Genomic DNA, 13,069 nt, shown 5'->3' on the forward strand with positions numbered 1-13,069 from the left:
AGCAGGCCCTGGGGCAGTGAGGGTGGAACCGCCTGGACAGCACTGTGACCACTCCACCTTCCTCGTAGCTCAGGGCTTGAACGTACATGAAGACCAGCGGAGGTGGGTATTCAAAACTCAGATTCCTGAGTGTCTTCCCTGGTGACACCCCATCCTGTAGGTCCAGGGCCGGCATTCTCCAGCTCTCCTAGGGCCCTCCCCTCCTGCCATCACCCCCCGCCCAGCCACATATATATCCTATGCTTCCTGAAGGCCACACACTCCCTAGTTACACCTCCCTTCCCCTTTCTCCCTAACCTCTCGCCCGATGCACCAGCTTGTTCCAGGTTGACACCTGTTGCCACAAGCACCCTCCTCACCCTTGCTCTCTCCTATCACCTCATGACCAGTTTAAAGCCCTCCTACCTGTCCTTTCCAGGTTGGAAGTGACCCGGTCTGTGCTTATGTCTCCTGTCAGCTCTTCCATGCTGACACCTCCCAAGCCACACTGACTCCCTGACCCTTGAACACAACGTTTGTTCCCATCATACAGACCTCTGCCTGGAAAACATTAGTCACAGAAACCCACCCTCCTGAGCTCAGGTAGACATCTCCCCATGCCCCAGAGACCTCCCCCTGACTTCCCAAAACCTGGTCCCAGGACGTTCTGAGCCAGTGATGGGGCTAACGTTCAGCGCTGGGCTACAGGGGCCCTGACAGGATTTCTGAGAAGCGTTTCCAATCCCTGGGCATCTGAGCACATCTTGCACCCTCGCCTCAGCAGGTGACAGACAAGACAAAATCCATGCCAGAGAAAGAAAGATGCGAATCTGCTGGGTCCATCTCGGTTTGTGACAGTGAAGTGAGCTGGGATGGAGGAGGCATGGGGCCAGCCATCCATATGCTGACAAGCTCTGCGTGCTAATTAGATGCAGACAGACGGAGGGACTGTTGGGAGTCTGGAGTCCCAGCAGGAGCGTTGACTCCTACCTGCTACAAACCTACGTGAGAAAAGAACCACTTCTACTTTAATTCATTTTTTAAAACTGGCTCTTTAGCTTTTAAAAAGACTGCTTTAGTGAATTTGCTAAACTTGTGCTCAGTAAACAAATCGAATGCTTCTTAGGACCCAGGATTCTTCTTCACGAGGTTATTTTACAATAACAACTGCACTGTGAAATCCATCGTTGCCTATCAGGGGTTCTAAATAAAGCGAGTGATTTCTATCAGTTTCAAACCTGCTAAACTAGGCTCGGTTCAGTAACAGCCCAAAAAGCTTAAACAAACAAAAAAAAGTATGGAAAGTATTAGTTCATTGGAAAAAGATTTTATTTCACAAAAAATGCAAACTGGAATAAACACCATCTTTCCTAACGCAAACATTACAGCTATTTTTAAGTATTTCTTGAGCTTCACTTGGAGAAGCAAATGATTATAAAATTTAACAAGTTTTTAGCCTTAAATCTGTTTGAAACGTTCCAAGTAAAAATAATTTAGCAAAACAGCTTCTTAAAAAAACCACACACACTAACCTTGACTAGAAACCAAAGCTTTTAACCAATCTTTTTTTTTTTTTTTTTTTTAATGCATAATCACCAGTTTGTCACATGAATGTTTCTGAAGTGAAGGAGCATCAGACCATGCTGGAGCACCCCCCACGCGCCGATACCTTAAGACAGCACGTTTGAGTTTTGATCTTAAGGACTTGCACTGTCTCCATGCGTGACGTAACGTGCCACGACCACTGGGTTCTACTGGCATCCTGCCAAGTGCACTTCCCAATCATCAGTTAAAATTACAAAAGAAAAAGGAAAAAAAACACCACCAGGGCAAGCCTTTTTCAAATTTTCAGGGCCCTGTGGGACCATGGCTGTCCATTCTGACAATCCGTCCCCGACGTGCAATGTGCCTCCCATGAAGTCAGTATACGTGGGGGTGTCCCTAAACGGGACAGAAATGCTGCTCTGCCTGCACGTACGTGGTGGCTATGCACTTCTCACCACTGCCGGCCAGTGCGTTTTTCCTGATTCAGAGAGAATTGGTGACATTAAAGCTATCGGATCAACAGTTTTAAGGGAAAACTAAAGCTAGCGATTGAGGACTACACGTACGGAACATAAAGGCCACCAGATGTTAATGAAGGGAGAATCGTCACGCGTGGCCCTCCTGCAAGGGTGGCTCCTTGGCTGTGCGCTCTGCGGAGGCTGGGCAGAAGAGGAGCCAAGAAGCCCCACGGGTCCTGGTCTTCGCCGGGTGGCCGCGTGGGGGGACACCCTGCATTACCTGTTCCATGCGCTGCGGTGCCGGCTGGGGGACCCTGAGCGTGACCTGTCTCGGTCACCGTGGCCATGGCGGCTACGCTTCCTGCCCGAGCCGCCCCTGCGGTCTCGGCTCCTCTCCCTCCGGCTGGACCGCTCTCTGCTACGGGATCTCCGGGACCGGCTGTGGTCGGGGCTCGCGCTCCGCCGCTGAGGGCTGTCATCCTGGCGTGAGTGCTTCTTGTGCTGCCGCCGCTCCTTCCGTCCCTGCCTCCCGTCCTCCCGACTGCCAGCCCGCCGCGGCCGGCTCCTCTCTCGCTTGTGTCTGTCGTCCTCCCCCCGGCCCCCGCTGGCCCGGCCTCGGGCCCCGCTGGGCTCGCGGTTGCACTTGTCTTGCTCAGAACGGATGTCCTTTTTGGGCACGCTCTGGTCACAGGCGGCGGCGGCAGCGGCGGGCAAGCCCTTGGGCTGCTGGTTGTTGTCGGGAATGCAGGAGAGGACACCGGGGCACCTCTTGTCAGGGGAGCTGTCACCTGCGGCGGCAAGACGAGAATTCAGGCTTTCCTTGCACTGGGCCCCCTCGGCCACGCTCCCGTTCACATTTCTCGGCGTGCTGTCGGTCTCCAGCCGGGGTGGGGTCTCCTTTGGGGTGCTGGGGGGGGGCTGGCCCACAAGGGGATGCAGGGAGGCAGCGCCCACGCAGCTGGCCGACACGGTCTGCAGGATATCCAGCACGGGCTGCAGCAGGTCTGCGTGGGAGACCCCGAGCTCATCCTGCGTGTGCGGGTCGTCGGCCTTCTTGCTCAGCAGGATGCTCAGCAGGCGCTCCCGCAGCTCCCTCTCCTTGCGCTGCAGCCCCAGGGCCCGCTCCTTCTCCTCCTCCACACGCCGCAGCTCGGCCTCCTGCAGCCGCCGCCTCTCCTCCAGCTGCTGCAGCCGCAGCGTCTCCTCCTTCCGCTCCTGCTCCTGCAGTTTCACTGCCTGCAGCACAAAGGGGAAGGCGTGGACATGTACCTCCGTGTCCCCTGCACGCTCCGAGCAGGCGCTGGGTTTCTAGATGCCCCGAGGCCTGGGGGGTACCGGGTGGACGCTCTGGCCGGAGTGCGGCCCGCCCGTCCCTACCACGCCCGGGCCGTCATGCGTCCGAGCGAGCAGGAAACCCCGTGGCCAAGCTACGTGGCACAGCCCCGGGGCGGGCATTTCGGGTGGGGCCTGGCCCCTCCGAGGCACACACGGGACCTGCCGTGAGGTCACAAGCGGTCACCAGCAACAGGGAGCTAAGATTATAATGCGGACATACGCTGCCGTGGCCGCCGCGGGACGTGCGGGGCCTAGGCTGGGTTAGCGTCTTCAATATTCACCATGAAACAAGAGCTGAGCTGCCACGTCTCAGCGCGCCTGCCAGTCTCCTTCCCGGGGACTTATCACAACTGTAATTAGACAACAGGTTATGGGGTCGCCCCGCGCCTCACTCCGCGGGGGCACGCGGCCTGCCCAAGCACAAGGAGTGCCGGGCGAGATCCCCGTGTGTCCCCGGCCCCCGGCTCGCAGGAGTTACCGTCGGGCCTCCGGAAGGAGCGGGTGGGAGGAACGAGAAGGCTGTCAGCACTGAGGCGCATATCCGTACAGCACCGGCTGAGACCTGTCAGATCCACGGCTGTGGAGGAGGGACGTGGCCCAACCAGGCTCCATAGTGCACCCTGAGGTCCCAGGGAGGCCGCAGGGCCCCTCTCTATCAGCAGGCTCAGCCCTTACCCTCCCGCCGCCCCTGGCCGTTGGCTGGCGGGGTCGGCGCAAAGCCCACCGTGCTGACGGCCATGCGCAGAGCCATCTGCAGCGGGAAGAGAGCCATGGGGACCAGGGCACTCTCGGTGAGCTCAGGCACTCCCTTGCTCTGGGGCAAAGGGTGACCCTGCGCCCCAGCTCCCTGAAGGCTCTCGGGACCGTGCCTGGGAGGCGTGAATACATGCTACGCTAAGTCCAAGTTCTCCCAACTCCGCGAGACAACAGCACATTCTAGAATCTGGAGCGAGGTAGGAAGGCCACACACGCTACCAGCTGACGGTCTGCCCGTCGGTCCTAACGCTCATTCTCGTCCGTGGCTGAGACCAGCCGTGGGACGGGGGCGGTGACGCTGGCCGCACGTGTCAGAGACGCGCAGACGGTGGCCTGCAGCGGGAGACGGCGCGGCCCGGGCTGCCGGACAAGAGCACCCGCGCCCGCCCACTGTACCTTGGCTCTGCTCAGCAGCTCGGCGATGAGCCGGATGGACTGCAGGTTGCGCTGAGCCAGCAGCAGCTTGCGCTCCTCCAGCCGGATCTTCTCCTGCAGCTTCTTCTGCTCCTCCGCCTGTAGCTTCTCCAGCTTCTTCTGGTTCCGGCGGAACTCACGGTCCCTCTGTTTCTGCTCCCTCTTGCGCAGCTTCTCTTCTCGCTTCCTCTCTCTCTCCAGCTCTTCTAGCTCCTTCTGCTTCCTGCGCAAAATACACGAAGGGCTCCGTTAAGCACGGGCGGCACGCTGCGGCTGAGCGCTCAGGCCGCGGCCAAGTGGGAGAGCTAAGTCGGGGGGGGGGGGCGGGTAGCGGAGCACGTTCGGGAGAGCGGTCATTTTAATGCTTTATCCCCCAGAAAGGTTTCGGCTGAACCCAAGCAACTGGGCACGTGGGGACGCACACTGACAGGATTTTCAGAACCTTTTGAGGGAGGGTCTTGCTAACGAACTCACAGACACGAAGAGAAGAACGGGTAGGTGTGACTGACTCAGAAGTTCGGGTTTCAATGAGACACAGCAAGAGGTACACAGGCCAAGGGCGGCCCGGGGGACCTCCTGCCACAGCGCCAGCCGGAACCTGACACACAGCGCTCCTGCCTCACGAGGGAGGATGCACACAAGCGGGCGGAGCAAAGTCTGTGTCCAGGAGAAAATGCAGGGGGCGGACGGGAGCGTCGGGACACGCTCCACAGCCCGCCGGCACGCCAACCCATCCGACACCATGGGGCCGGGGCAGTGAACTGACTGCGCACGGCCGTCAGCTGAGAACCACTCAGGGTACAGGCCATGCTGACACGTCTCCCACTGGGCACAAAGCATCCATCACCAGGGCTCTGCAAACAGGCCGTGGGGTGCCGCTGCAAGGAATGGAATACACATGTGCACGGCCACATGGAAGGTTCTGGGAGCACTTTGCTAAGGAAAAACTAAACGCAGAAAACTGTGTACCTTGTGATGCCCTTTGTGGGAGATTCTAGAAAAAGCAAACCCCCAGTGACAGAAAACCAAGGACGGCGTGCACTGGGCTGTGTTTCCGCAGACCGGGGGTCCCTGAAAGCGTGTACCCGCGTATGGAAACCGTATCGCGTGGCCAGACAAAAACCACCTGGACATGGTGGGTTTTCTTTAAAATAAACCCATACCAAGCACAACAGATTAGATCCACTGCTTTCGGCTGGGGGGGGTGGTGCAAAATGAGGATCGAAGTGCAACCAGCAGAGACAGAGACCCCCCCAGAGAAAATCTGCAAGAACCACTGGGTGTGTTCCCACAGACACCCTCACCTGCACTTTGGCTTCAAAATTAGTCGGATAAACGATGGACGTGGTCAAACACTGAGAGCTGCCCTGGGTGGGCCAGGACACATGAGGCGAGACCCCCACGCCCAGGCAGGAGGCCCAGAAGCTGCGGAAGAGCCACCCAGCCAGGGGACGCCGGCGTCGCAGAGACCTCGCACCCGGGGGAACGCACAAGGACACAAACCCCCTCGCGGCCCCAGGGAGGCATGGGGCCAGGGGCTCGCCCCAGCGAGCAGGAAAAGCTGCAGGGCCTCAGTGGGCACAGAGGGCCGCGTGTGGGAAGGCTCCACCACAGCCGGTGTCCAGGCCCCGCCAGCTACAAGAGCCGTGGGTCCAAGCAGCCTTGGGGGCCCCCAGAGGCAGGCGCAGCTCTGAGCGGAGGCGGACCTGGAGGCCCGGGGCTTGTCACGTGCCATAGCAGGACAGCTACCAGCCACGCTCCGCCCCTCCGTGACACGGAACCAGCCAGATGAACATGCGTCAGTGACCGAGGACGGGCACCCACACTCCCCGGGGCCGGCCTGCAACTCAGGCCGAGAAAGGGCTATGGGGGGCGGCAGTGGGCTCTGCGGGGACAGCCTTGCCCCCAACCAGCACCCCGTGAGCACAGCAGAAGCACTGCCTGCTCCCCGGGAACTGTCTGTCCTCATCACACTTCCAGCTCAGACAGACAGAGAAGCCTGTTCTCAAAAGCCAAGTGCCCACTTGTTCCGACTGTAAAGGTCCAGGACACCGTGCCTCTGGTGAGAACCCCCAGTGCCTCCTGAGAGGCTGTCGGGGGGCCCGGGGGCATGTGGTCACGGTCAGTGCTCAGGACAAGGGCTAGGCTGCTGTGCACGCTTCCCAGCGTCTGCCAGAGCCCACCACCTCGGCCTTTCCCGCTGCGGCCCAGAAGCGTGCGAATGCAGGGAGGGGTCGCTCACTATCCAACCCACGGCACCAGCTCCAGAGGCAGCATCTGCAGCAAGGCTCTGCAGCCAGCGTGTTCCTGCCCCAGCCGTCTGCTTCGCTCTGGGGCTCCCGCCAGCTGCGTGGGGCTCCCCCATCCCAGCCACGCCCCCACACACGGCCCAGCCTGCACACGCCAGCGAGCCGCCTCTCCTTGGGGAACAACGTGGAGCTGGGTCAGGAATAACGCACGCAGTCTGGACCCGCTGCCCCACAACTGGACTCCGGAGCAAAATCTAAGTCCAGAGTCGCCCTTCCCTCTGCGTTGGAGGGGAAGGTGCACCCAGCAGCAGGGGGAAGGCAGAAGAGCGACGGGGGCAAGAACGGTCACCTGGCGTGCCCCCTGACACCTGAATGACCTGAAAAGGAATCGATGACAGCCTGTAAATAGAAACCGTTCCTACTAGAATGTGGCCGATTTCGTCAGGTGTCCCATCCAGGTGGCTAACGGAGCTCCGCGCTGAGTGCACGACGGCCAGGGAACAGGAGGCGCGGTCCAGGCCTCCAGGGGCGGGGGGGGGGGGGGGGGGGGCGCATGCACACACACACAGACACATGCACGCACCCAGACGCGCAACAAGCACACAAACGCACCCAGACGCACACACGCACTGAGGCAGACGCACCCAGACACATGAGCACCCAGATGCACACACGTCCACCCAGACGTACACGCGCACACACGCTCATCCAGACGCACACGCGCATCCACAGCACACACAGATGCACAGACCCACACACGCACCCAGACGCACAGACACACGCTCATCCAGACTCACACGTGCACCCAGACACAACACACACACACATACCCAGATGCACACACACACACGCAGACGCACGCGCGCACCCAGACGCACACGCAGACACGCACACCCAGACGCACGCACACACCCAGATGCAGACACAGAGAACACAGACGCACATGCGCAGACGCACACGCAGACACACGTGCAGAGGCACGTGCCCGCAGACGCACGCGCGCACACACACACCGAGACACAGACGAGCACCAACGCACAGGCAGACACGCGCGCACCCAGACGTACAGAGACACACGCACCCAGATGCAGATACACGCACCCAGACGCACACTCAGACACACGTGTACACGCAGACGCACATGCGCACCCAGACACACATGCACAGACGCACACGCACCCAGGCGCACACACACGCACACCCAGACGCATGCACACACACACGCGCAGACGCACACGCAGACATATGTGCGCACGCACACGCGCAGATGCACATGCGCACCCAGATGCACATGAACCCAGACACACATGCAGACACACGCGCACCCAGACGCACACACACGCAAACCCACATGCTCCCAGACGCGCACGCAGACGCACACAGACGCATGCGCACCCAGACGCACACGCACACACACGTGCAGACACATGCGCGTACCCAGACGCACACACACGTGCGCACGCAGGCTTCCAGCGGCTGTGCGGAGGCCCCGCGTCTGCACACCTACCGTTCCTCCGCTCGCTGCCTCTCCTCGGCCTCCTTCTCTCGGCGCTTTTGTTCTTCTCTCTGCTGTTCCAGCTCCTGAAGCTTCTGCCTCTCGAGCTGCCGTTTCTTAATGGAGGCGTCGCTCAGGTGTTTGGTGGAGTCAAAGGAAACCTTTGGGGGAAAACGAGAGTGCAGAGCACAATCACACACAAGCAAACTTCGGACCAAGGTGGCACCCGCTACGCAGCAGGCTCTGCCCGACTGCACGGAACGCGTGCATTCCAGAGAACCCCGACTCGAGTGCGGCCTGCCCAGGACGTGGGGTCCGGATCCCACAGGCACATCTGGACACACACAGCCACTTCGGGGCTCAACCGTGAACTCCCCCGGCAATTCAAGCGGGAAGCACGCACCGACAGACACGCCTGGCCTGCACCATTTGTTTGGAAAGGAGAATGTCACCTTTTCGAAGACAGCGTGTCCCCTCCCGCTACCAGGGCCCCGCCGTCCCCCTGGACCGAGGCCACCAGGCCGGCCGTGATGGGGCCTCTGCTCCACGAACGAGGGCAGCCAGCTGTCCCGTGGCCACCAAACCACCTGAAGGGGCCTGCCCCCGACTCTGAAACGGGCCAGAGCAGGCGGCCGAGCGGGGGCTCACCTTGATGTTGCAGGCCACGGCCTTGCCGTCCTCACCCTTGTACATGAGCTTCATCCCGCGCAGGGCGCTCATGGCCTGGATGAAGCCCACATACTCGCGGTACTGCACGTACGCCTCGAAGTTCAAGTGTCCCCCGAAACTGAAGGTGTGGAAGTTGCGGCCAGTCATCTCCTCCCGGTAGGGGTCCAGCATGGGGATGTCCACGTTGCGGATCTCCCCGAACTTCTCGAACACCTTGACCAGAACCTCCTCACTGGGCTTCTCGGAGCCCGACTCCTTGAGGGCGAACCACTTGCAGGGCAGGCCCTCCAGGTGGATGGTGTCTGGCCGCTCACCCGGCAGCGTCTCGTTCATGTCCTTGGCGTCACGGAAGAAGGAGTCCCAGTCGTGGCGGGTGGGGAAATCGATCTTGAACTCGGCGGCGCGCACCTTGAGGATGTCGGAGAAGCCACTGAGCTTGATGGTCTTGCCGTCCAGGCAGGCCAGGAAGGACTTGACCAGGCTCTTGTTCTCCACCTCACCCTCAAAGCGGATGAAGTCCATGGTGCTCTTGGAGATGCGCAGCGTGGAGAACTGGTGGTTGTGCACCATGCCCTTCAGCCTTTCCATCACCTCCCAGTTGGAGATGGACTTCCCGGGCTGCTTCAGCTGCGGGAGTGCCACGCTGATGGTCATCTTGGTGATGGGCTTCAGGTACAGGCCGTACGGCGGGCAGAGCTCCACCGCCTCCGACGTGTCGTGCACTATGGTAGCCGCTGCCATAGCCGGGGCCTTGGGCCTGGAACACAGACACGGACGGTCAGGGTGGGCGCCGCAGAGCACCGTCCGGCACAGGACAAACCAGTGTGCTCTCTGCCGCGCCACGGACACGGGTCTCTAGCTCACTAAACACCACCGCCTCCTGAGGTCATGTTTCGTGCGGTTTTTTTAGGATCGAAGAGAAAAGAAAACCGGGCTGATGAAAACTTTCACAAAGTAGAGCATCATGCCCCAGCCTCTGTGGGCGCTGAGCCGCACCCAATCACCAGGGGCAGTGCGCCCAGGCCCATGGAGCGAGCACAGGCCGCGGCTCCCACTCCCGTGCAGGGGAGAGAGGGAGGAGAGGGTTGCCCAGCTCCCCGGGAGGCTGCAGGCCAGAAGCCTGTGGACAGGAAGGAGCTCAGCTCCAGACTCCGGGGGAGTTTGCGGAGGAGGCGGCCCTAAGGAAACAGGAAGGAAGTTTCTGGCCAAAATGTCAACTTGAACAACTCCACTGTGAGCTCATGCAGCCTGTGCATCCGCCGTAAAGTAAAAACAGTAGAAGGGCTCTTGTAAAGTCGGGGCTCCCCGTCTCTACCTGTCCTCCTCCGCCTTCTCTAAGGCAAGACTCTCCTACCGGTCTGACGAGGGTGCACTTCTGGAAAGCCCAGCGCCAGGGCAGGAACCCAAACAGTACAGGTGGCTGCCTCCCCCACCCACCCACCCACTGCTGGGAGGCTTCCCATCATGCCCTGAAGCTCAGCCTCGGGAGGCACCCCCACACAGGGGGTTGGTGCAGGACAGAAGAGCCCCTGCCTGGTCTAGGAGGTGAACGGGGTCCCCGAGACAGGGAGCTGGTGCAGGGCAGAAGAGCCCCCGCCTGGTCTAGGAGGTGAGGGGGCCCCCCAGACAAGAGGCTGGTACTGGACAGAAGAGCCCCTGCCTGGTCTAGGAGGTGAGGGCCCCCCCACACGGGGAGCTGGTGCAGAAGAGACCCCGCCTGGTCTAGGGGATGAGGGTGGCCCCCCAGACAGGGGCTAGTGCAGGACAGAAGAGCCCCCGCCGGGTCTAGGGGGGAGGGGGGCCCCCAGACAGGGGGCTGGTGCAGGGCATACGAGCCCCCCGGCCTGGTCTAGGGGGTTGAGCGGCTCTGGCACGGGCTGAGACCCAAGACTTCCCCCCAGGCTGCCGAGGGCCACACGGTAGCCTGAGCCAGACTCGGGGCAGTATCCCCCGGCCGCCTGGCTACCCGTCTCCCCAGCATGGTCCCCATGCCTTCAGCTACCCCTAGTACTCCAGGCCACCCCGGGACAACCCCGCAGCCCCTATGACCTCCATCCCCTCCCAGCTGGCCCTGGCCCTGGGGTCTGACCTCCACTGTTTCCTCCTCTGCTCACACGGTCCATAACTACCCTGGCACCCCCAGCCTCCCCAAGCTCTGGGACAACCGCATTCCCCACCCCTTCACCCTAGCCTCTATGACACCAGAGCAGCCCCCAGGACCCTCCGGGTCTCCCCAGCAGCCCCGATCCCTCCGCCCTTGAAGACCCCTCCTCGCACCCCCAGGATCTCTGCTGTCCCCAGTCCCCCACGGAATCCCAGCCCCTGCAGACTCCATGGTCCTACCCTTCCAGCCCATGGCCCTCGCAGACCCCCGACCCCCAGAGGACCCCCAGTCCTTCCTCGCAGACCCTGGACCCCCCAGAGGCCCCCGGCCCTAGCAGACCCTGGACTTCCAGAGCCCCGCCGGTCCTCTCAGACCCCGGACCCCCAGAGCCCCGCCCGGCCCCTGCAGACCCAAGACCCCAGCCCTCACAGACCCCAGACGCCCCAGAGCCCACACCCCCCCCCCCGTCCTCCCAGACCCCGGCCCCCAACCCCCAGGGCCTCGCAGACCCCGGACCCCGAGACCCCCCCGGCCCTCGCAGACCCCAGACGCCCCAGAGTCCACCCCGATCCTCGCAGACCCCGGACCCCCCAGAGGCCCCCAGCCCTAGCAGACCCCAGACGCCCCAGACCCCCCCCCCCGCCCGCCGTCCTCCCAGACCCCACCCCCCACCCCCCAGGGCCTCACAGACCCCGGACCCCGAGACCCCCCGGCCCTCGCAGACCCCAGACGCCCCAGAGTCCACCCCGATCCTCGCAGACCCCGGACCCCGAGACCCCCCGGCCCTCGCAGACCCCAGACCCCCCAGAGTCCCCCCGTCCTCCCAGACCCCGCCCCCCAACCCCCGGGGCCTCGCAGACCCCGGACTCCCGGCCCCCAGAGACCCCCGGTCCTCGCAGACCCCGGACCCCGCAGAGCCCCCCCAGTCCTTCCTCGCAGAGCCCAGAGCCCCCAGAGCCCCCCAGCCCTCGCAGAGCCCGGCCCCCCGAGAGCCCCCACCCCCCAGCCCTCTCACACCCCAGACCCCCGACTCCCGAACTCTCGGCCCTCTCGGACCCCAGCCCCCCGGCCCCCAGAGCTCCCAGCCGTCGCACACCCCGACCCCCGGCCCCCGCAGACCCCAGCCCCCCGGCCCCCAGAGCTCCCAGCCGTCGCACACCCCGACCCCCGGCCCCCGCAGACCCCGGCCCCCCGGTCCCCAGTGCCCCCGGGCCCCCCCAAACCCCGGCCCCCCCGGGCCCCCGAGCCCTCAGCCCACGCAGGCCCCGGACTCCCGGCCCCCAGAGAACCCCCCGGCCCTCGCACACCCCGGCTCCTCGGAGTCTCCGGCCTCACAGCCCCCGGGCCCCGGAGACCCCCGCCCGCTTCGCGGAAAGGGCTCGTCGCGGGGTGTCGCTCACCGGCGCGGGGCTCCGCCTGCGCCCCCGGCCACCGCCGCTCAGGCCCGAGCTCGCCGCCGTCCCCCAACGACCCCGGCAGCCGCGGCCTCTCCGCCCGGCGCCGCCACGGTCCGCCGGAGGCGCCCCCGACGCCACCCGCCGTCGCCGCCGCCCGCCCCTGTGACGCATTTCCGCTTCCGGCGCTCGTGCTCGCGGAAGCGGCCGCGCGGCGGTTCCCTGTTTCGTCTGCCGGGTCTGGCCCCGCCCCTAGGCGGGACTTCCGGGAGGCCTCCGAGTGGGCGGGGGGGGCGGGCCGGCCCGGGCTTTGCACTGCGCGTGCGCAAGTCCCACCCACCCCCGCCGCCGCCACCTGTGCCTGGGGTCCAGGAGGCCTCACCTGGGGCCGCGTGGTGCCCTGGCCGCCCTAAGCCAAACAGGTGCGGGGCCTGTGCGTCCGCCTCCATTACTGTTATGCTCACACATCACATACAACGTAGCCGTACGGTTGAACTATTAACCATTTATTTACCACTAGTTACTTTTACTACGTATACTGGTTGTGGAGTATAATTAAATATACTATATAATGCCCTAAAAATATGCAACAACATAAAGACGCCACATCTTCATACTTTAACAGTTTTACGTCTCTTATTTTGATATCGTTAATTTTATTTTTTATTGTT

General features: G+C 62.6%; 1 protein-coding gene across 1 annotated transcript; it reads right to left on the bottom strand.

The window, feature by feature from the left end:
* Positions 1 to 1,290: 1,290 nt before the first annotated feature.
* On the bottom strand, positions 1,291 to 12,539 carry AKAP17A (A-kinase anchoring protein 17A). The gene is made up of 5 exons (XM_028115022.2): positions 12,405 to 12,539; positions 8,880 to 9,657; positions 8,244 to 8,392; positions 4,470 to 4,710; positions 1,291 to 3,218 (listed from the first exon to the last, which is right to left on the bottom strand). Exons 2-5 carry the CDS (start codon positions 9,639 to 9,641, stop codon positions 2,259 to 2,261), a joined length of 2,112 nt encoding a protein of 703 aa, XP_027970823.1. The 5' UTR covers positions 9,642 to 9,657; positions 12,405 to 12,539; the 3' UTR covers positions 1,291 to 2,258.
* Between the last annotated feature and the right edge of the window lie 530 nt (positions 12,540 to 13,069).

Source organism: Eumetopias jubatus, unplaced genomic scaffold (assembly GCF_037043125.1).
Source record: "Eumetopias jubatus isolate StellerSeaLion01/CBP00866 unplaced genomic scaffold, mEumJub1_p1.0 scaffold_11, whole genome shotgun sequence".
Classification (NCBI taxonomy): domain Eukaryota; kingdom Metazoa; phylum Chordata; class Mammalia; order Carnivora; family Otariidae; genus Eumetopias; species Eumetopias jubatus.

What these genes read in the sequence shown, in the direction of transcription:
- AKAP17A (XM_028115022.2), bottom strand. Translation starts at nt 9,641, where the DNA reads ATGGCAGCGGCTACCATAGTGCACGACACGTCGGAGGCGGTGGAGCTC. An exon ending in CCGTGGCCTGCAACATCAAG is followed by an intron (nt 8,393 to 8,879) that starts GTGAGCCCCCGC and finishes TTTCCCCCAAAG; the next exon opens with GTTTCCTTTGACTCCACCAA. An exon ending in AGGCAGCGAGCGGAGGAACG is followed by an intron (nt 4,711 to 8,243) that starts GTAGGTGTGCAG and finishes TATTTTGCGCAG; the next exon opens with GAAGCAGAAGGAGCTAGAAG.